This window comes from Ascaphus truei, chromosome 19, assembly GCF_040206685.1.
Source record: "Ascaphus truei isolate aAscTru1 chromosome 19, aAscTru1.hap1, whole genome shotgun sequence".
Lineage (NCBI taxonomy): Eukaryota > Metazoa > Chordata > Amphibia > Anura > Ascaphidae > Ascaphus > Ascaphus truei.
In genome coordinates, this window is record NC_134501.1 from 763959 (window position 1) to 789112 (window position 25154).

The following is a 25154-nucleotide window of genomic DNA, read 5'->3' on the forward strand; positions in this document are numbered from 1 at the left end:
AGTCAGATACAGTACCTGGTTTTTATGTCCTGTGCCTATTAAAGCAGCAGTTTGCTCTGATTAGCAGAGGCTTGAGGACTGGAGTTGAGCACCTCTGCTCTAACCCAGCGGTGCGCAAAGTGGGGGGGCGCTGGATTTTTGGGGGGCGCGGGCGCTTGCAGAGGCCCCGCGCTCTTTCCCGAGGCATTTACATTAAATGCCGGGGGATCATGTGAGCCCTCTGCAACAATAAAACTTACCTTGATTCAGACGCTGTGACACGTCAAATTTGGCCGCGGAGTCATGCGGGGTGACGTTACACGGCCGTCTCCATGGAAACGGGGTCACATGACGTCACGTGACCCTGCTGTGTCATTTGACGCCACACACAAGCGATGGGGGGGCGTGAGATCGAGGAGGAGCTGGCAGAGGGGCGCAGCTCAAAAAGTTTGCACTCCCCTGCTCTTACCCATCATATGGTAATAGCCTATGGCAGTGGTTTTCAACCTGGGTTCTGCGGCCGCCAGGGAGAGAGAGTCGGGACATCTCTCCCAGCTGTCCCAGGACTGGGGGCGCGACGGCACCCCCGCATAGCAGTGACCCGGCGTCTCCCGAGCTAAGCAGCAGCAGCAGCCAGCAAGCTCACTGCTCTCCTTCTCTCTGCCTGCTCCAGTCTCTGTGCACTCTCGCGGGGAGTGAGAGGGGGAACACATTCCAAGAGCTTCACTCCTGAACTGGTCCAGACAGGAGGTCAGTGGGTGTGTGTGTGTGTGTGTGTGTTTGTGTGTAAGTGGACGAGTGTGTGTGTGATAGTGTGATAGTGTGGGAGTGGGTGTGTGTAAATGGCTGTGGGTGTGGGTGTAAATTGGTGTGTGTGTAAGTGAAAGAGTGTGCAAGCGCGCAAGGGAGGGGGGAGCGAGAAACACGGGGCGAGGGTTGTGGTTCCCCAGAATTTAAAAATCTAATTCTGGGGTTCCCTAACAGAAAAAAAGGTTGAAAACCACTGGCCTATGACATAGACGCTCAAATATTTTGATGTGCTACTGAAGATGCTATTTAGGCATTGAAACATTGGCATAACTGCACAACGTTAAATCATCCTGCATAAGAAACGCCAATTCACTTTTTCATTGTATATGTGAGTGCCTGGAGTATAGATCAGCGTACACCGGTACATTATTGCTCCTGCTTATCAGAAATAATCTTGCATGCTAATATATTAATGCTAAAGAGACACAGATTGCACCCTTAAATATTGATCTAGCCATTTAAAATATTGGTTATTACTAATGCAGTTAAATCTCTCTTGGCTTAGGATCATTACACACATCCTATTTTAGGCATCTATATTAAGCAGCATGCATTTTCACACACTCCTCACTTTACTTCACTCCAGAGATTTCTGAGCTATGTAAAAATGTCTGCCCTTATCTGGTGGGAATAGTGATTAATTATTCCCCGTGTCCATTGGGAGAAAGTGACAATTTACTGAATGTGACAAAGGGATTTAGAGTAAACTAAAGGAAACGTTTCTGTTACTATAGTTAAATACGCAGTCAAACCAAAGGTATGAATTTCATTTGGGAGTGGGGGTGATTGTCAACCTTCTTTGTTACAACCTAAGAATATGGGGATCAGATTTATAATCAGGATAAACTTGTTAACATATTTTTACAGCAAATAAAAACATCACTTGTGAGCACATTCATTTATTTCAGACGGGTCTGCGACCTGCCTTTCCCCATTATCTCTTCTCATGCAGCGCTCCCACTGCAGCCAGGGATTCTGGGTAATGACATGCAAATGAGCCCTCGGTGTCACTTTTTAGGCAAGGTTACAGATCTTGCAGTGAATGTGCTCACAAGTGGTGACTTTATTTGCTGTATTGCAGAGGGTTTCTGTTCCTTTTGTTAACCCACCGTAACTTATTATGTAACCTGTTTCTAAAATCCTCAAAAAATAGTGCAGAATGCTGATCATTTTGTTGTAACCTTTAAACATATCACTACCATTAGTTTATATGTGGGGTAAAACCATTCAGCATTAAAACAGATTACCAAGAGAGGTAGGAAATGTAATCAGTGATTGTCTGGGTCAGGGCTATCCAAATGGGGTACTCTGGATCAGTTAATACAATATTATCTAGAAAGAGGGGTCAGCACAGGGAAGCTGTTTCACCTATTCTCAAGACGGGGTGCTTTACTGTAGTATGGTCAGTGCCGTCTTAACGCATGGGCACGCTGGGCAGTTGCCCGAAGGCCCCACAAGCATAGGGGCCCCATGCTAATCTATGCACAGACCAGAATTTAACACTAATTTTCCGATCACCCGCCTCAACATTCAAATCTCCCGCTAACTTGGTAGAAGGAGAAAAATGACGGCTTGCAGCGGAGAGTTGGCAGGTCTGCATTCGCGAGAGAAATGTTGCCGTTTTTATTGCTTGCAATGTTATGGACGCAGAATATTGTAACGGATTAGCGGGAGACAATTAACGGCTGGGGTTGTGTAGGCGGGGCCCAGCGCACTGCTTTGCCCTGGGGCCTAGAATGCTGTTAAGACGGCCCTGAGTATGGTAGTATTACTGCCTCTAAGGGCAGGAACCCCTTATTTCTCTAGTTTGTAATCTCTGGAATGGGGAACTTCTAGCACAACACTGTGTACTGTAGTGTTAAAGATGGGGGGTGGGGGGAGGGGAATATTAGTGTGATATATTTCACTATGTAGCAGCTTTTACAAGCTCTAAAACAAAATAATAGAATGAGTAATTTGTTAGTGTTGCAATGCTGGGTGTTCTGGTAGCAAATGTATCAATTACTCTTTAGAAACTGCAAACCTAAACATGTCATTCTTTCTGTTTGACAGCAATCAGCAAGCTTTCCTGCTGGAGAACGTCCCGTGTACTAATACGACCTGCTCCAGCGCCGGTCGGATGTTTAAAGTCTACTGGGAGCTTTCCGATCTAAATCAAATCAAAGACACTGTGGTGGCAACCTTCTTTGACATTTATGAAGATGTGAGTTCACAGCTCTTCACTGTTTTGCTGTTTTTTAATTGCCATCTGCCTGATATTCTTTGAGCTTTCACTTCAAGTAGCTCTCTAATGTCACATTTTAGGAGCCGGAGTAGATAATGAAAGCAAATGAGTTAATTAGGGAGACTCTTTTGAAATCGGCAGGCCGAGTGGGGAAGATTTATGGAATCATTGCTTGAATGATGCACTAAACTAACCAACTCGTATGAAATAAATTGCCTCGTTAGTATTTTACAAAATGTAGAATCTTGGACTATATTGGGCAAAGAATGTTCTTAGAGGTCTTAGATACAAGGTGATACTTGTTAAAATGTGACTGAAACCAACCATTTACCTCATGCAAGCCCATATTTACTAAGTGGGGCTCTGTCATAAGACACCTTCCAGCACTGGAAGACCATTACTTGAATAAGCCATATGGTGTTCTGGCATAGCACTGTTTAGTAAACATGGCCAGAGCCTTTATAGAGACAGACCGTTACCAATGTAAACTGCTTCCTTCAACAAATGTAATCATATTTAAAGGGAAGTACATCATGATGATTAAGTACAACCTCCCTTCCTGGAAGAGGGTCAGACAGTAGTAGAAGGTGCTTTGCCTTTACAGAAGGGGGCACATATCCAAAGAACTGTATACAGGAGGAGCAAGTAAATTAACCAGAACCTGGAAGCCATCTCTTTTGTGACACACTGACTTTGCACAACTTTCCTTAGCTATGCAAGGTATTAGGCCAGGGGTGGCCAACTCCAGGCCTCAAGGGCTACCAACAGGTGAGGTTTTAAGGATATCCCTGCTTCAGCACAGGTGACTCAAAGAGTGACTCAGTCAACGATGGAGCCACTGATTGTGCCACCAATTGAGCCACTTGTGCTGAAGCAGGGATACCATTTATACCTCACCTGTTGGTGGTGCTTCAGGACTGGAATTGGCTACTCCTGCATATTTGGCGGATGCATTCGAGGACAACTTAACTTCCTTAATACTTCCCAGAATCCGTGCTGCTTGCAATTGCCTGATACTGGGAAGACTGGAACAGAAAATTTAAGCACTAAGCTACAGTTCGAATCATCTTCAGCATCAGCATAACCAATTTATCGCTGGGTTTCTACAGCACTGAATGGGTTAAAAAAAGGATGAATTCTAAAGGCTTGCTTTTCTGAATAATTGATATCATACATTTATTAGAAGTTATACAGACATAGCAGTTCATCCATGTAACGTTTAATAAAAACAGGGTTTCAATTATTTATTGTGGCGGTCCGCACAAATTCGTTACTTTGATGTAGGTGATAATGCTGAAAAAGGCAGCAACCAAATGAGGTACAGTATAATGTGTGAAAGGGTTTATCAGCTGTGCAGTTTGCAGTGATGGGGCAGTTTTTAACTTTTTTCAGACAAGTGCAAGCATGTTTTAATTGTTATTACAATTTGTCATGCATTTTGTCACCAGCCGGTGGTTTTCATTGTTGTGTGTGAAGCGAGATTGTCTAAGATTGAGTCTTACCCTTTTGGATGTTTCTGGCTAATGATAGCAGCATTATTCATTTAAAGGAGCAATCCATGCAATATCCTACGTGTGTTTTTGTTAATCAGTTCTGCCGTATTAGATAATACTTGCTACCTTTTTTATTTTAAAATGCAATTCTTAAAGCTGCAGACCAAGCAATATCCTGCGTGTGTGTGTTTTTTAATCAGTTCTGTACTATGAGAAAATACTTGAAGCATTAAAAAAAAAAACCAACTCTGAATTACATTTTTAATGTATCATAATGGAACAAGCATTTTTTGTTTTTTAGCAACCATTTACAAAGTCACATCCCCTTTCTCTTCTGAAACAGGCTCTCGCACACCCCTTTTTTAGCCCTGCTCTCTGTCTAGCAGTGCACCAATTGTATCTAGTACCTGCCTGGTCACATGATCTTCTGCTGCACTGCCATTTAGTGAACCCCCAAGCCGAATCCTCGCCAATCGATCACAGGAGAACGGACCAATCGGCAATTTAGCTAATTACTTAGCCTCGTGTGGATTATATTGATGCACATATTAAAAGGGGGGAAATAAAAATAAAAACGTCAGCTTTGACTGCTGCTTTAATGTCATTTTAATGAGTTTTTATTTACTGAGCATCTTTTGATTTCTATAGCAGGTTTTAGCACACTTCCCCAGCAGTGCAAGATCTTTGTAACACTTTCCTGATTGTGATAATTTGTTGCAAATATTCCAAGCCGTTTGAGCTGTAAACTGTAACAATATATCTGGCAGGATATGCTGCAAGGGCCACAGAATGGACTGCAGCCATAGTTAGGAGCTTCCCGCCAGCCCCTTCAGTCAGCTGTATAATGCCAGTGTGCGGATGGATACTGTCCCGCTCCTCCTTTTACACAAGGGAACCAGTGATTCATGTAAGAGAGGAGCGGGCAGTACAGTAATATGCAGCACACTGTTTCTAAGCAGCTGAGGAAGAGGAGAGAAGCGAAGATCCACGCCAGCATTTTCTCCGCTCCCTCTGCACTAGGAAGAGAGGGAGGGTAAGCTGCTGGGACGGCCAGCGGTTAAGGGCTTCCTGTTGCCCACCAATGATTGCGGAGGTTCCCAACTCCAGACCTCAAGGATCACTAACGGTCTAGGTTTTAAGGCTATCCTCTCATTAGCACAGGTGACCCAATCATTATGACCAAATCACCTGTGCTCAAGATGGAGTGTCCTTAAATCCTGCACTGTTAATGAGCCTTGAGGACTGGTGTTGAGAACCTCTGAGCCATAGCTTCAGCAATTAATATAGGCAGAATAAGGGGAATAGGTATCAAGATGGTGCAATTTCCTCTACAAAATAAAATAATGAAGAAAAAGTTGTGCCTGAACATACAAATTAAGCTTAATCTTGCTTCTTGCATTTGATGCTAATATCTAAGACTACGCTTATAGTCGCAGCGACGCTGACGTCATGCTGCGGTCGCTGAAAAAATAAAATTGAATTGACATCCAGCAATCGCAACCAAGCCATCGCGTCACTCCTACTATAAGCGCACGCAACGGATTCAGTGCATTTGTTTTGACGCGGCGTCGCCGGGACTATAAGCGAGACCTTAGAAGCAGCATTTAATACTACCTCGGACTTGGCAGATTTATTTGTAGCAATGAGGAAGGGAAACGACCAGTAATAGGCGCAAATTTTGATGCATCACATTTTAATATTGCACTCCCATCTCCTCCCCGTTCAGAGTCTGGAAGGAGATAACGCCATCTATTGGTATGACGTAACTAACACATCGTTCAATCCCTGCTTTAACTATTACGGAGCTCTGTGGATATGCATTGATAGAGGGAAACCTCTATTGGATAGCATAAGCACGAACGTCTGTTATAGTAACGCAAGGCCCGTTATGGCTGAATTCAGCACTTAACACTGCATTAGTGACCTTTGAAGATGCATGTATGTATGTCTTTATTTATATAGCGCCATTAATGTATATAGCGCTTCACAGCAGTAATACACGTGACAATCATATAAATAACAAATAATATAAATAACATAAAGGGGAGAAGTGCTTCAGACAAAAGTAACATTTAGGAAAAGGATTCCCTGCTCTGAAGAGCTTACAATCTAATTGGTAGGTAGGAAGAATGTACAGAGACAGTAGGAGGGTGTTCTGGTAAGTGCGTCTGCAGGGGGCCAAGGTTTATGTATGAGGTGTTAATTATCAGCCATGGAGCTACTCATATGCTTCATTGGTGTGTTTTGAGGTGGGTCTTAAAGGTGGATAGAGAGGGTGCTAGTCGGGTATTGAGGGGAAGGGCATTCCATAGGTGTGGGGCAGTCGGTGAGAAGGGTTTAAGGCGGGAGAGGGCTTTAGATAAAAAAGGGTTAGAGAGAAGACATCCTTGAGCAGAACGCAAGAGTCGGGATGGTGCATAACGAGACATTACGGCTGAGATGTAAGGAGGGGCAGAAGAGTGTAAAGCTTTAAAAGTGAGGAGGAGAATTGAGATAATCATGTCTTGATCTGGGCCTAAGTGAGCCACATGGTCCTGTCACTTCCTTCGTTTCTGTCTAAAGCAGGGGTGGCCAACTCCAGTCCTCAAGGGTCACTAACAGCTCAGGTTTTAAGGATATCCCTGCTTCAGCACAGGTGGCTCAATCAGTGGCTCAGTCAGAAGGATTTAAACACCTGTGCTGACGCAGGGATATCCCTAATACCTGGCGTGTTGGTGGCCCTTGGTCTAGAGAGAAACTATCCAACAATCGAAAGGCACTTACAGTACTTTCCCCGTTTTATTTATTTTCAGGGAATCCTGGATATTATTGTCTTAAGTAAAGGCTATTCCCAGGATAATTATGCTATTCACACATTAAAGAACAACTTTGAAGCAGATGCCTACTTTGTCAAAGTCATCGGTAAGTCTGAATGTATTTGACCTTTCTTTCATTCTCAGCGATTTTAAGGGTTTTTGTGAAAAGTCTTTTGGAACAATGCTTTTTGTGGTTATGTTTATGTATAGTTCTGCACACGAGTGGGGTAAAAATACCTTATTAATAAAGGATCCAATTTATAGTCAGTGAATACTTTTGCTTAGTTGTTTTTGTGCTTATCGGGACAGTCTTACCTAATTCAAATAATGAGGGGATTTATTTAGTAGGTTAAAAAATGAATTATCCCAGCTTGGTTCATAAACGTTCTCTTGAATTTTTTTATGTCATTAAACTGTGTGCCATTCAAGCAAAAAAAGGCATATTTCGCCTTTCATTTTAATACAAACATTTTTCCCCAAACATCACTGTGGTTTTTTTTTGGTGTGCTAATTTTAGAGACAAAGGTGATCTCCCTCAGACCATTTAAGATGCCGTGAGCTCAATTGGCTATGAAGCCATTATCCCCTGGAGAAGTGTTAAGCTCCATTAAAATAACTGACATTTACATTTACCCAACCACACAGTCAACTCATCCAAACCAATTTTGATTTTAAATGGGATCCCCAAAAAATGTAATACCTAGGTTTTCATCTCACCAAAGAGTACAACACACTGTATACATTTAATTATGCCCCTCTTTTTAAACAAATATGCAAAGACCTGTCAAATTGGGACTCCTACCAGATATCCTGGTTCGGTAAGATCACATCGATAAAGATGAACATCCTCCCTAAGATTCTATATTTTTTTTCATACATTACCAATTAAAGTCCCGGACAAAGAACTGTAACTGCTGCAAAATAGAATCATTCGCTATATTTGGCAAAATAAAAGGCCAAGGATGAACAGAATCCATTCCACATCGCCCCAAGTCAGAGGGCCGATTGGCGCTCCCGGAGATCAAGAGATATTACAAAGCAGCTGACCTAGGACAATTAATCAGTTGGCATGATAACCCAACTGAGAAAAGATGGGTAGAGATAGAGGATTTGGTTTGCTATCCTGAGGAGCCCCAGCATATCCTCTGGCTGGAAAAGAACAGCAGACCACATTCAGTATATAAAAATCTGGTTCTGACATTCTCATGTAATTTGTGGGATTCCCTTAAATCCAGAAACAATTTGACCACCCCCTTCTTCATAATGTACCCTTTGTTCTCAAAATATTTTTTTTCCGCTAGGTTACAATAAGAACCAACCAAATCTATGGAAGAAGCAGGAAGTTAGTAGGATGAAAGATGTGATGGATTTACGTACTATTAAGACCTTCCCTACAATACAATCAAAATGTAACATCCCAAATACTTAATTTTATAGATATCTACACCTTAGACACCTTATCCAATCTAAATACAGCTCAACCCCGTTATAGCGCGATCCGCTATAACGCGGTTTGAGCGTGGACCCCGAATATTATATTTATTTTTTTTGCACACACAGCACACTCAGCACACTCAGCACACTCAGCACCAGCAAACACACTGCACGCGCACACACAGCACACACACTCACAGCACACACACTGCAAGCACACTCAGCACCAGCACACTGCACAAACTCACAGCACACACACACACAGCACACACTCACTGCACACACTCACTGCACACACTCAGCACCAGCACACACACAGCACACTGCACACACATACTGCACACACAGCACACTCAGCACCAGCACACACACAGCATACAGTCACTGCACACTGCACACAGCACACACTCACTACTCACTGCACACACAGCACACTAGACACACTCACAGCACCAGCACGCACACAGCACACTCAGCACCTGCACACGCACAGCACACACACTTTGCACACACTGCGCCCACACTGCGCACAGCACCAGCACACATACAGCACACACTCACTGCACACTGCACACACTCACTGCGCACACACACACACTGCACACACTCACAGCACACACACATATTGCACACGCACTGCACACACAGCACCAGCACACACTCACAGCACACTGCACACACTCACAGCACACACACACAGCACACACAGCACACACTCACAGCACACACTCAATACTCACTGCACAATACACACAGAACACTAGACACACTCACAGCACACTGCACACACACAGCACCAGCACCAGTGCACACACTGCCCCAGCACACACACTACACACACAGCACACACACTGCACACTACACACACAGCACACTCAGCACCAGCACACACTGCACACAAACTGCACACACAACACACAACACACTCAGCACCAGCAGACACACTGCACACACTACACACACTGCACACAGCACCAGCACACACACAGCACACACTCAACGCACACTGCACACACTCACAGCACACACACTGCACACTCAGCACCAGCACACACACAGTACACACTCACAGCACACTGCACACACTCACTGCATGCACACAGCACACTCAGCAACAGTACACACAGCACACTAGACACACTCACAGCATACTGCACACACACACACTGCACCAGCACCAGCACACACACTGCACCAGCACACACACTGCAAACACAGCACACTTACAGCACACTCAGTACCAGCACACACAGCACACTGCACACAGCACCAGCACACACAGCACACACAGTACACTGCACACACTAACAGCACAGTCAGCAACAGCACACACAGCACTCACAGCACACTGCACACACTCACTGCACACAGCACACATAGCACACACCCACATGCACACACACTCACACCATACTGCACACAGCACACATTCACTGCACACAGCACACTAGACATACTCACAGCACACTGCGCACACACACACAGCACCAGCACACACACACCCCCCCCCCCTCTACACCCCTATCTCTGGTGTCATTGCTGCTGGGGGTATCGTGGGGCTGGGGGGTGGGTATTTGTGCGGAGCTGCTGGCGGGGATCGGTGCGGAGCTGGGGGGGAATCGGTGCTGGGCTGGGGGATTGGTGCGGGGCTGGGGGGGGATTGGTGTGGGGCTGCTGGCGGGTATCGGTGCGGGGCTGGGGGGGGCGGGGATCGGTGCAGAGCTACTGGGGGGATTGGTGCGGAGCTGCTGGGGCTACTGGTGGAAGTACGGTGGCTGCTGGAGGATCGTGTAGGGCTGCCAATTTCAATCCTGGTGTAACACCCAATCTCTAACCAAGGGAATCACCTCTGTCCTCTACCATGCATTCCGTAACATCCCTAGTGACCCTAAAACACACGATTATATGTTGGCGTGGGAGAGGGACCTTAACATAACTATAAATATGGAAACTTGGCGGGATATTTGGGAGGCAGCAGGCAAATACTCCACCTGTGTAGTGATTAAGGAAAATTTATATACAATCCTATATCGTTGGTACTACACCCCGGTAACACTAAATTCTATTTATCCAAATGTTTCACCTATGTGTTTGAGGGAATGTGACAAACAGGGCTCCATCCTACATATCTGGTGGGAATGTCCTAAAATTAAACCCTTTTGGGACAAAATTCATCAATTGGCAGAAGAGGTGTCTGGTTTCCGTATTCCTAGAAACCCCCTCTTTGTAATTCTGGGGGCGCCAATTCCCAATTTAATCAACCTGGAGTCTAAATGAATCAATCATTTCTGTAATGCAACAAGATGCTCCATTGCTCGCTTTTGGAAACAAAACCTCGCCCCCTTTCCAGTGTCTTTGTAATAAAATGTGGGATGTGACTCCACCAATAGATTTATTGATACCCGGGAGCCCTGGTTTACACACTTTCATAAGCAAATAAGATTATAGGTGACATATGAGAGTCCTAATGCTGCAGGAATATATATATATATATAAATGTTAATAGTGGCGCTGTGTGTCTTGTACTTGTATTAGAACCCGCGTCCCCTCCCCCCCTTTTTTCCCTTCCCCAATATTATTTAACCCCCATTTCTTGTTCTGTAAAAGGTGTTATGTGATATATGTTAAATATTTTGTGAACCTGTCTTGAAAAATGTTAAGTAAAAATAAATAAATAACTGGAACTATGATCTTGCCCAGCACTGGGAAGTGGTTTTACAGCTTTCTGAATAGGGAACAGTATGTTTCCGCTTGGCATTTTTTCAGATTTCCCATCGCAGTTGGGAACACGTAAAGGAAACCATTACAAACTTTCAAACATGATTTTAAAATACTTATACATTTTATTTTGGGAGGGGCACAGCACGTTCCAGCCATTCAGCCTCAAAGTCAGGCTGCAACTAGAATAAAGGTTCACACTGGTTCAAAACATGGACCGAAAACTGAATGTCCTCTTTTCTGACAAAAGAAACACTCACACAAACCACTAACACACTCACGCTTACACTCACACAAACCACTAACACACTAACATAGCCATTCATACGCTTACACACATTCTGTACACTCACGCACTCACACATTGCATACACACACTCTTGCTCACATGCTTACACACTAAGGCCGTTCTATAGTGCCTGCGCTTGCTGCGCTGTGCGCGCGCGCTGCATTTATAGTTGGCTGACGTTAGTCAGCTTTTCTATAATGGCGCCGCGCGCACGGCAAGGAGAGTGGAACCGGCCGACGGGGGGAAGATGAAAAAAATAAAGAATTTACGCCGCTACCGCCGCTGAAAATGTGTGTGTGTGTGTGTGTGTGTGTGTGTGTGTGTGTGTGTGTGTGTGTGTGTGTGTGTGTGTGTGTGTGTGTGTGTGTGTACAATGTTACTGAAAAATTATTAAAGGATTTATTTATTTGAAAACACACACACACACACACATATACACACACACAGTCATACACTCGCGCACAGTATACACACAAAACGTGTACGGCACGTGCACGCGCCTTCGCACAGGCACGCGTGCGCGCACGGCCGCACACACTATATAACAGCCCTTACACTTACACATCCTCACACTCATACTCTCACACTCAACTTTTGACGTCTTTAAGTCTTTAAATCTTGACATTTCCACTCAACAGATAAAAATTTAATTAATTAATACAATAAATTATTTTCTCCATGTTTCTTGCTTAGACATCTCAATTAATCTTAAAAATGTGCCTCATCATTTCCAAATTCTTTATTCATTTGTTTGTTTTAAAAAGAGCAATTTTTGACACACACAAAATTCCTTTGAAAGGTGCACAGATAAAGCATCTTATCAAAGCATCTTCAATTAATCACAGTCCTCCTCCTGCCTGAACCAGCTTAAAGTCTTGGCAAATGGATGAGATGCTCTTGAACAGATGTTGTAGAAGTATTAAGGAGCAGAGGAGAAAAAGTGACCGAGATGGTAATTGGTCATCTGCTAGTGTTAAGGCCTGACTTTTGCATCCTGGTCAGAAGGGTACTGTATTTCTCAGACTCTACAAGCTGTTGTCAGGAGAGTGGCTGCAAAATACATCACAACCCCGTCGCTCTATCGTATAATGAAGCAAATTAAAATATATCATTAAAGAGGCAATCCGGCAGCTTCATTTTTTTTGGTTTGTTTTAATATACGCAACATTTGTTTTACTTTTATTGAAAACTAATTACCTAAGCTGTTCTCCCATGAACGATCAGCAAAGATCCTGCTTCCCGCTAAACTGCTGCCTTTCAGTTTCAATTCAATCCTTTAGTCAGTGTAACAAAGCAGCTACAATGTATTCTTATATTACTAAATTAACATTATCTATTGTTGCAGTTTGCAGCTGAAACTGCTGGGAATATTGGCAACAAATTATCACAAATAGGAAAGTGTTGCAAAAGATCTTGAACTGCTGGGGAAGTGTGCTCAAACCTGCTATAGAAACGAAAAGATGCTCAGTATATTAACTCATTAAAAATGGCATTAAGGGTTCAATTTTAAAATAAAAAAGGTAGTAAGTATTATCTAATACTACAGAACTGATTAAAAAAAACAGATGCAGGATATTGCACGGATTACTCCTTTAAAACAATAATCTCCCCCTCCTCCCTAAGAATCCTATATGAATGTGTCCATCTTCTCTTTAAAAATAAATCAATTCAAGTTTTAAAAAAAAACATGTTTTTTAATCTCTTGGATCTGAGGTTATCACCTTAACCTTTAGACTTCCATGATCTCTGTAGCGTTCCCCATTTTAACACCCCTGACACTTAATATTAATAACACATATATCCCTTGAACGAAGAGAGAGATGTTAAAAATAAAATCAGCCTTGGAAAGGGCAAGAAGAGATGTTTTTAGGAAGTAAAATAAATTAAATGCAAAAATAATGTCAATCAGTGCAGACTGCTGCTTTAAAACATATTATTTAACAGTGCTTCCTGCTTAGCCATTCCTAATGTTCGACCCTAATGTTTACAACACACATGACTGCAGCATTTTCACCTCCATCATGTGTTCTGTACATTTCTTATTGTATGTTGCGCTGTTTGACAAGGTACAAGAGGGAAGTATATTTCAGACAGAGTGAGAAGTGCTAGAGCAAGATGTCATTCTCTGAAATGTGGAGGCGCAGGGGAGAAGTGGAGAAGGACTTCTTTACACACAGGGTGGGGATTCATCGAGTCGTCTCCCAAAAATAGTGGTGATTATTAATACAGTAAGGGGATTCCAAAATGGTGGTGATAAAGACAGGGCTATCCGAAGTGCGAAAGAAAGGCAAGGATTAAATGCGTCACAGCAGATGGGAGAATAGGCAGACTGTGAGCCAAGCGGTTCTTACAGTACCTGCCGTCAATATGTCGTGCAAAGAACAACTCCTGCTTACCTAATTAACCTCTCCGCTGCTGTATCTTTTTGTGGAAGTATATCGTTATTGGGATTTCACTCCCTAGGGTTTATTGTTAGATTGTGTGCACTTCTTTCTCCTTTAGAGTGATTGTAAGCATTATCCTTACGCACCCAGCTATAACAATCATTCACCATTTGGTCCATATACAGACTACTGCACAGTACCTTAAAGCGTTATACCCCCAACACACATTGTGTACTATAATATCAGACCAGGATAGAAGCAGACCCTTCACGGCTAATACAGCCTGCAGCTGCTATATCCACTGTTCTGATACGCAGCTCAGACCCACCATGGACTAGTTTTAATGTGTGTCTTTGTATATTAATTTTTTGTCTTTAATTTATTGCTTTACCTATTAAAGTTTCAATTTTAAATCATCCACTACCCTAATCACGAATGCAACACTGCAGAGCTTGTCCCCTTCTGTTCTTTGATCACCTGCAGTCAATAGCCATGTTTCTATAGTTTAGCGTGTGGCATGAGTTTTAAAAGCCCTTAAATGAATGTTACAGAGCTGGCTAACATTATGGCAGCCGCTGTTGTGCGATAGGGAATTAAATTACGGGATTTGCCAACTCGTGACAGTTGAAATAAATTACGACTCGAACGATAATGCGTTAAAACTCACGCCAACAGTAATGCATTACTGCAAGGAAACTGGTGCAATAACATTGGCTAGTGCGGTGCTATTAAATACCTAATAAAGAAGAGGGTGGAGAACATGTTACATGGAACAGTCCTTTGGTCTGTGCTGGAATTAGAAGCAACATAAATAAGCATTTAACCCCTTTATTGCCAGTGTGACCAGCAATGTACTGAAGTACTGGCCCCTCTGACAGCAAAGGGATTAATAACCCAGCACCTTTCCTCTTATTAATAGACTATAGAGTGGAGTAATTGGAGTTGATGCATATTTCTCTCTCTCTTTGGTAATCCTCTAACGCAAGTTACCATGACAGTGCCTCATTAAACTGACATCAAAGTTGCTCTGGGTTTAGAACAGAGGTGGACAACTCCAGTCCTCAAGTGCCAGCAACAGGTCAGGTTTTAAGGATAGCACAGGTGGCTCAATCAGTGGCTCACTGGAGTTGCCCACCTTGGGATTAGAAGGTCACATTAAAACACACAACCAGCCCCCCATTCCCTTCCCCTCCTCCCCCCAAATGATGAATCATTCCAGGTTGAATAGTTCTAGACAACGTTTTGGGTTGTTATTCAGTGTTAAACCCATGGGTACCAAAGGTGCATTAACTGCCCTTGTTGAAAATAAACATGCAGCATCTTTTTATATGCTGTAAAAAAAATGTTGGTTCTTTAGACCTACAGTACTATTTTAAGGCAGTAGGAATTGTATTTATTTTAGCATAGGTTTTCACATCTCATTCCAAATAACACAGATGCTTTTGCTTTTCCACAGTGCTCAGCGGGTTCTGTTCCAATGACTGTCCAAACCAAGTAAAGGTATGAAACTTTCAACGTAATATGCAAGGATACATATGGTCTGTTTCCTAAAGTGTAATGGCTATTGCCAACCAATATGAACCTTCCACAGCATTAAAGGTTCAGTCCCATATAAAATTAAATTGAACTAGTTCCAGTGACGTGATTGATTGTCTTTTATTTGCATAAAGTCAGACATCTTGGAAAATTTTACAATATGTATTTTTTTTTAAGTTTGCATTATTTTTGCTGATTATGGGGAGGTGGATAAAAGTCTTTGTTTCACCTTAATAATAACATAGAAACATATGACAGCATATATCCTTGCTTTTCTTTCATATTTAGGATGGCCTATGTCCATACCAAGCATGTTTGACTTCCCTTAATGTAATAGCCTCTGTTGGGAGGCTATTACATGAATCTACCACCCTTTCTGTGAGGAAGTACTTCCTCACGTTCCCCCTTTCCTCTTGTTCTAGCTCTCCTCTCCCTATGACATTTGCTTTCCTCCTGTACTTTGTTGAAACCTTATACAGGCGTACCCCGCATTAACGTATGCAATGGGACCGGAGCATGAATGTAAAGCGATAATGTACTTAAAGTGAAGCACTCCCTTTTTCCCAATTAGCGATGCATGTACTGTACTGCAATCGTCATATACGTGCATAACTGATGTAAATAACGCATTTCTATAGTCTCCCCGTTTGCGCATAGCTTCGGTACAGGTAGGGAGCCGGTATTGCTGTTCGGGACGTGCTGACAGGCTCATGCGTGGGCTGCCGTTTGCTTATTGGGCGATATGTCCTTACTCGCGAGTGTACTTAAAGCTGCAGTTCAGTCTTTTTTATTTTTTATTTTTTTACTTCAATAGTTTCATGTGTGCAATCTCTAATTACCTAAAGAACTGTATAGCTGCCGGTCAATTCGTTCTCCATGTATTGATAGGCGAAATTTGGTGACATAATTAGTGAATGGATCTGTTTTTCTTCTGCTTTTGTCTCTCAGTGGAAGCTCGTCAATATTCATGAGCACTCCTGCACTGACATGTGCTAGAGGGAGGGCAGGGCTGACAAAGGGGTGTGCCAGGGCTTGTGACAGGACATGAAGGGGCAGTGCCTTAGCAAATGGCTGTTAAAGTAGAATACAAGAAAATTGGTCTTTCAAAGTTGTTGTTTTTTAAAACAGAAAATGCTAAAAGTATTTTTTCTTACTACAGAACTGATTTATTAAAAAAAACACACATGCAGGATATTGACTGAACTGCAGCTTTAAAGTGAGTTTCCTTAAACCGGGGTATGCCTGTATGCACTGTGATTCAATTACATGCCATAACCTGTAATAAAATTTCACATGGAGATGTTGATTGGTTTTATTTCACTTCATGGTTAATGGAAAACATTAAGTGATGCTTTTTTTTTACATATTTAATTAATGTTAAGATTTTGAAAATAACTACATTTGCAAATAGTTCAAACTGTTTTTTTTCTAATTCTTCATGATCATCCGTGCAGTACTGTAAGATTGAGTTGCATACCACCCCCCCCCCCCCCACCCACCCCCACAAAGCAAAGCCAAGGGACTACAGTAGCTACTGTAGCTAAAAGTCTAAGACAGTTTCATAATGTGTCTGCTCGTATAGAAATGTACATTTCCTGGTTCCTCACCCATGCGCATTGTGAATTTGTGTACAATAGAAAGCCTTCACTGCTAATCGGACTTAATGTACTGTAGAAATCCAACGGTAAACAAAAAAAATGAAAGTAACATTTTTTTTTTGGAGGAGAGAATAGTTGTGAGCTGTAAACAAAACCTTATGCGATGCATTTTTTTAAATACTTAATCCATTTTTACATTTATAAAATCACTACGTTTTTATTCCTCTATGAGTCTTCAAGGGACTGAAAAATGTTGTTTATATTTTACGTTTCAAATGATTTCTTTCAACTGTAATCCTGCATGCTCATCACAGCATTACAGTATGCACACCGAGATGAAACATTTTAGTTGCACCTTCCCCCTCCCACAAAGCCAAGGAAAAGGCATTTGCCTCGTTATCAACACCTCCCCTGACCGATCCAGGACAATCACACAGAAAGACATATTACGTATGCTTTGGGTCTTGCATGGCTGATAAGAAGACCTGCACTGAAATTTGGCTAGAATTACTTCACTGCCAATGGGATTTTCAAGTCCAAAAAAAAATTTACTTTTTTTTTTTCTCGAGCAGGCCTTAATAAATGAGTGATTGTAAGGAAAACTTTGTTACAGTATGCATTTTTTCTCATATTTTATCAATACTTACATTTATAAAATCACTACATTTTTATTTCTCTATGATGTTGCATTTTGCATTATAATTAGACCTTGCATGTATAATTAATTTTGGGTCATACAGTACCTTTTATTATAAAAAGATTCCAATGTTCCCAGCACACAGAAGAATCAAAAAAGGAGGGAATATGCCAAAAAAAGGTTTAATGAGCAAAAAACCCACAAATCCTAATGTTATGTAAGTAAAAAAGACAAAACCACAATGCATCCAAACAAAAAATAATGGGAGAGAAACATGGGAAGGAAAAAAGGGGGGCATGGGATAGGGTGAGACAAAAAATATAAAAGTGACAGGGAGAGGGGGCGGCAACGTTTCGGGGTACAAACCCCAAATCTGGTGATCAGGAATGGGAGGGGGGAAAATTGCGAATTAGTTGAACAGATACAAACAGTTTAAAACAATGAGGAAAAGTTCATGTACACTGGAGAACTTACTCCAGTTGCATCTTAACCCAGTTGATACAGCTCACAAGTACATAGGTAGTAGAGGCGGTATGTTTAGGGTCATTGTCCTGGAAGAACCGGTGACCACCAGATGGGAAATCAGGCCTAATGTATTCAACAATACGGGTGACTATTTGCTCTTGGAAAAATACTTTGTGTATGATTCCTGGAACAAGAGAAGAAAAAATGATGTTAAAACTGAACATTATGGTACAAAATACACTACAGTTGTACTGTACAGTGCATAAGGCTACAGCATGTGACTTTGTACATTATTTTACCCTCAAATATGATGATGCATCCTGGTCCACGTCTAGAGATCGCACCCCACACATGCATCTTCACTGGGTGCTTGGGACGCGGCTTCAGAGATAGGCGTCCTTTTTTGTGGAATGCAAAAGTGGCGAATTTCTCAAGAGTTTCAGTTGTCTCGTCAGAAAATATGATATCCTGAAAAGTCTCGCCACTTTCGATCCATGCCCGTGCTTGGTCTACTCTTTTTACCTTGTTGGCAACCCTTATCATTGGATACGCTCTGTTAAGACAAGGAAGAATTTCACAGGTACAGTAAAACCACACTTTTGCCTACAGTACAGTAGTGAACAGTATCAACCCTGTTCTGTCACTCTGTTCTGTCACTTTGCATACTACAGTATTGCATTATACTATACTTTATTACAGTAAGACACTTGACACGTCCATATTTGCATCCCAATTGGCGTCTCATCGCCCTGATGCTGGTCTCAGATGCTGTGATATTGTGACTGTTCTCTAGAACAGTCTTGACTCTTGCTGCACAGCTGCACAGCACTCATCATTAGCCTCGCTGATTTCGTCCACAAGACGCTTTGTTGTCCTACAGGACAGTTTAAAGGAAAAGAGAACAATTTGTTAGACCCAAAAATAAGTGAAAACAAATAAACAAAAAAATGCATTTTGATATGCAAGAAGCTTTTAGAGTAATAAAAGCAGTAAGAGAAAAAAAAACATTTTATATTTTCTTCTAAACGTAGTACAGTCATTTTTTGGCTCTAAAATAATTGCAAAGTAAACAAAAAATGCATTTTGATATGCAAGACGCTTATACAAGTAATACAGTAATTACAGAATGAAAACACAAATACTTACTCTGTTGTGACTGGTGAACTCCGCTTTACACATTTTGTCTTACCATGGACATGAGAGCTTACAGTGCTTTGTGCTTAATCGAGGCCCGAATTCAGTAACCAGTGTTTGATCTGTAAAATTCAGTGTCCTTTCTTGTACATGTCCTGTATTCTCATGCTGAGATTCTTTGAAATAACTTGCTTCAGCATTGCTCCTTTAGAAAATAAATCAAGCACAGAGGAATGTATATTTGATGTGTAGTCAATGTATATTCAATGTGCAATGAATCAACAGAAGTGATTGTGTATTTATAATGGGCCACAAGAGGCAAAGTATTGTATAGAGTGTACACCCACTTTTAACACCTGCAGCTCGTGTCCATGGCGTCCAAAAATTCCAATAGGGACACACTACATAAAAGGTGACACAAAATGCATAGCCTCCCACACGCTGATCTCTATCTGAACGAGCTCTTTAACAGATACTGTATTGTACATTCTACCATCTGCTTCCATGGATCAACCCTGATTCTATGGCAATGCCGATGTAAGTCCCGAAGCCCCAGCTCACCTCCTCCAGCACCCAGCCACGCAGATGTTCGTCTGGGTGAGACCAGCACTCCTTGCACCAGATCCAGCTCGGTCACCCACATGCTGGATATTTTCAGTGGTATCGAAATCACTGACAACTCAACAGGGCAATACAGGGACAGAATGGAGGCCAAGATGGATCATTTTATGGAGACCATGGTGAATATGGATAGGTGCATGGGTGTTCGTCTGGATAAGATTGAGAGGAACATCACGGGGCTCTATTCTTTGCTTGGAGTCCCTGCCCCTGTGTGTCCGACGCAGGAGCAGGAGGGTGGCCTGTAGGTGCCTTATTTTCCCATGGAGGAACCGCATACCCCCCCGTGCACCCTTCCAATCCCTTGATTTGACCTTCATGGTGCCAACACCAAGCACACCACGCCCCCCCCCCCCCCACGCTCACCCCCTCCGTCAGAATACAATGTACCCTTCTGGTGGAGGAGATGACAGCCCAGGTAAGCACTAGGCCACGACAGTAAGAAAACATCCTCCCCGCTTGCTGCCAGATGCACAATCGCTCCAGCACCCAGGATTGTACAGATCAGATCTAGTGGTCTACCTCAGAAATATGCCCAGTTCATCTTTAAACACCACGTACGTTTTGAGCTGTACAGCGAAAGGACCCAAAATGTCAATTATGAAGGCAATAAATACAAGAAGGCTCTTACAGCAAATTTAAGGAGAACAATTATGGAGGAAGTGAAGTGCAATTTTAAAGCTACCAGTCTTTTTATGAATACTGGGAGAGACAGCATCAATAGCCTTTTGAAGCATACAAGGGCTCTTCCCTGGAGGTCCATCGACTTGTTTGATGACTACTAGTTATAAATTTATTTACAAATAAAGATGTGCCGCCAATGTTTTTAATCTTAAAAAAAAAAGTTGATTTTTTAAAATTATTTCATTGTTTAATGCTTATTTTCTATTTTCCATGTCTGGAGCTGGGCAAAGACAATGTGCAGGACTGTACTCTACTGTACATACTGTACTTGCTGTACTATAAAGTTGTAAAGGCATCTAAATATATATAAATATCTGACACCATATATATAAATCTTGAAATTAAGTTGCTTTTAGTGCTTAAATAAACTTACAGTAGTACTATAAATAAAGTACTGATGTCATTTAAATATTCTGTATCTAAATATTTCTTTGACATACACTATAAAAAATCTTTAAAATACTTTGCATTTACTGTTTATACACTTACAGTGAGAAACGCACTGTATCGTACTTTACAGTAATGTAATTCTGAACAAGGTTACATAATGACACAGACACAGAAATCACCAGGCGCTCCTGCGAGTGTTTCAGATAGGAGGAGATAATGCAGTATAGTAAATGCAAAATATAGAATGAAATGATATACAACCAGTGCCAGTTTGCAGCTCGACCTTCAGTGGATCTTCCTTATAGATCCTTATATAGTGGCAATGTCCAGAAGTCAGGGAGCGCAGACACCAGGATGAACATATGAGGAGAAAAAACAATAACACAAATGATAGTGCAATCCTGTGGGGTAAAAAAATATTCCAACTTGGAATGGGGACATGCACAGTGGATGAAAACAAGATATAGACAGATAGCCACTGCTATAGTCCTATGGGGTAAGAGGCTGGAATATGATCAGGTATACACATGACACAGTGGTTGAATTCAAGAATGGCCACACAAATGTAGAAAATGATAAAAAAAAAGGGTTTAGTAAAATGACATCAGGAGGCACACGGATGCAGTGGGAACTTACAATCAAGCCCCAGAAATAAGGCAATGGAAATAGAGCTTAGTCTGTGTCCGTTGTGGGAGAGATAACCTGTATGCGTAGTAACTGCTGCAGGGGGGTCAGGCTGCGCCGGCGCTTCCTCCACTGTCAGCCTCCGCAGAACTTCCGGGTTAGATTCTCTCCACCAGTATTCGGCACCATGTGACTGCGTCACACTGCGGGCAAAGCAAGCTGCTATAAAACAGGAACCAGAGACTCAACGCAAGTAGACTTCTGCGTTTCGCTAACAGCTTCCTCAGGAGTCTGTGGTGCCTGTTAGTGGCTGACCTGCTTGATTTACAGAGGCACAGCCAATCGGGAGTCAAGTGTGACGTCATCCTTCCAATCATCTGCCTGCATCATTTCCTCCAATGGTGGTATGGATTGCTCAATTCTGCAGCTATCATCCTTCAGAGGGGTGGGACTAATGTCCGTGGGCAACATAAACACTAACAACAATTTTAATGGGTGAAAAAACAGATATGTGTTCCCTTAAACTCTGGGGAACAGGCAGCAATAAAAAGCATTAAAAACCTTTAAAGAACTGGCAGGATTCAATGACATTTTAAGGGTTAATTCCCACAGCATAGGCTTAAGTGCCAACTTGAAGGGGAAGTTTAGAACCTATCATGCTCCAAAGGTCAGAGCTTACATACGTCATAATTATGCATACATAATAATAATTTTAATAAAACACATAATACAAGATCACTCAAAATAGAGTAATAAGGAAAACACTGCATGAAAAAATGGTAATTAAGAGGCTAGAGGAGTTAAAGGCCAGCAACAGTTAAAAGTTAAACTAGGGGGAAAAAAAATAAAATAAAAAAGGGTGTGGCAGTATGGACAAGGGGCGTGGTGCCATAATATCATATATAACTATATACAGTGGACATAATTCAACAAATGAAATAGCCAGAAAATGACATTTTATAAAAACATTTCATAAAAAACATGTTCCTATAAAAACGCAGCAATATCAATATCGATGTTGAGACCATCAGGTTCTAAAGTTTTTAATTTGAAGATCCAATAGCTCTCACGCTGAATTAATCTATTATCCCTATCCCCTCCTCTCCAATGGGGGTCCACACATTCAATAGCTCTATATGTGAGACCTGCAGGATTACCATTGTGTGCTTGCAAGAAATGTTTGGGCACGCTATGTGTTAATAACTTCCTTTTAATATTTCCTACATGTTCTAGGATGCGTGTCCTAAGTGGTCTTATTGTCTTACCTACATATTGGAGGCCACAAGGGCACTCCAATAAGTATACAACGAAATTGGTACTACAATTGGCAAATTGTTTCATTCTGAAGACCTCACCAGTTATGTTGGATTTAAAATCTAATTTGCTCCTTGAAGCGAACGAGCAAGCCTTACAATTAATACATTTAAAAAATCCTTTTGTTTTTGTTAACCACCCCTCTTGTTTTTCTGTTTTAAAGGCGCTTGGTGCTAGTTGTTTTTTTAAATTAGGAGCTCTTTTGAAAATTATCCTAGGTCTCTCTTCTAATGTACTGCCTAACACTGGGTCATCTTTTAGAATATGCCAATATTTGTTGATGATTCCTTTAATTTCTGCAGCCTTCCTATTATAAGGTGTAATAAAAGCTGTTTGGAAACTTGTCTCATTCTGTTGTCTTAATTTTGGTTGCAGAAGAGAGGCACGTTAAATTTCATTGGTTTTTCGCTTTGCTTCCTTTACAGTTGATGTATTGTACTTTCTATCTAAAAACCTTTTTTGTATGATACTCGATTGACTCTGAAAATCTGCTTCCTTGCTGCAGTTATGCTTAATGCGTTTCAACTGTCCAAAAGGTATATTTCGTAACCTGGAACAGGGAAGAAAAAACGAAGCACTGGTTCCACTGAAGTAAAAATAAACACAGAGGTGCGTTCCCACAATAAAGGTTTTAATGGATCAAAAGCACAAAAACAGACCACCTACGCGTTTCGGGCTTATGGCCCTTTATCAAGGTTTACCTTATCAAGGTTTATAAAGGATCACCTTGATAAAGGGCCATAAGCCCGAAACGCGTAGGTGGTCTGTTTTTGTGCTTTTGATCTATTAAAACTTTTATTGTGGGAACGCACCTCTGTGTTTATTTTTACTTCAGTGGAACCAGTGCTTCGTTTTTTTCCCCCTGTTCCTGTTCATCAATAACAACGGAGGCACAGTACACCCCAGGAGAAGTGACACAGCAGGCTCTACAATACGTGAGTTATACTCTCAAGGGAGCCTTTCACTCTCCTCTTTCCATAGCGGCTGCAAGGTTTGTTTTTTACTCCATGTTATTACCATGATGCTGTACTAATGCTGGACACCGGCAGGTGTATACTGTGCTTACCTCATTGCATGTGGGACTTTATTTTCCAGTTACACATCCAAAAGGTATATGGGTGTAATTCAATCTCCTTGCCTTATCTTTTGCCGTTTTTGGGGGGGTAATCTGCTGCACATTTAAGTCAATTATTGTTTGCTGTGATTTTGGTTTAGAGCACTATGCAACTTATTCTTTCCATATTTCGTAACCAGCCTGGATGGTGACAGCTGGATTGTAGGACATAATTGTTGGAATCAACAGGTTTAAAAAAAGTTTTGGTATTCAGTTGGTCATTCTCAATAAAGATCAATAGATCTAAGAACTCGACTTGGACTGGGCTGTACTTGCTAGTAAAGCGAAGATTAAAGGGGTTTACATCTAAGTATTTTAAAAAGCAATTTAAGGATGTATCATCCCCTCGCCAAATGAAAAAAATGTCATCGATATATCTATGCCAGAGGACCAGGTTCGCGCCAAATGGGTTCTGGGACCAGATGTAATCTAGTTCCCAGACACCCATAAACAAGTTTGTGTAGCTTGGGGCGAACCTTGTCCCCATGGCAGTCTCACATTTTTGAACATAGAACTCATCTTTAAAAGCGAAATAGTTGTGTTCTAGAATAAAAATTATACTGTCCACTATAAAATCAACTTGGTCTGGCAATAATTCTTGGTCCCCCATTAGGGTTCTCCGTATGGCACATACACCTTGATTATGATTTATTGAAGTATATAGTGATGTGACATCTGTAGTCACTAAAAAACAACCTTTTTCCCATTTTGTTTTATTAAGGATTTCTAAGACCTGCATGGTGTCTCTTAAATAAGATCGAATCTTCGTGACGTATTTTATTAAAAAGACGTCAATATATTCTGACAGGTTCTCTGTTATAGACCCAATCCCGGAAATTATAGGTCTCCCGGGTGGTTCCTGTACATTTTTATGAATCTTCGGGAGAAAATAAACCACCGGTATTATTGGTTTT

The 25154-nt window shown here is 41.7% G+C and overlaps 1 protein-coding gene across 1 annotated transcript in view; it reads left to right on the forward strand.

The window, feature by feature from the left end:
• Positions 1–25154, forward strand: part of ITFG1 (integrin alpha FG-GAP repeat containing 1) — a 300241-nt gene that overhangs the window by 202365 nt on the left and 72722 nt on the right. The window contains exons 11-13 of the mRNA XM_075576274.1: positions 2842–2992; positions 7299–7407; positions 15583–15626. Coding sequence (XP_075432389.1) covers positions 2842–2992; positions 7299–7407; positions 15583–15626 — 304 coding nt within the window. The remainder of the gene's footprint in view (positions 1–2841; positions 2993–7298; positions 7408–15582; positions 15627–25154) is intronic.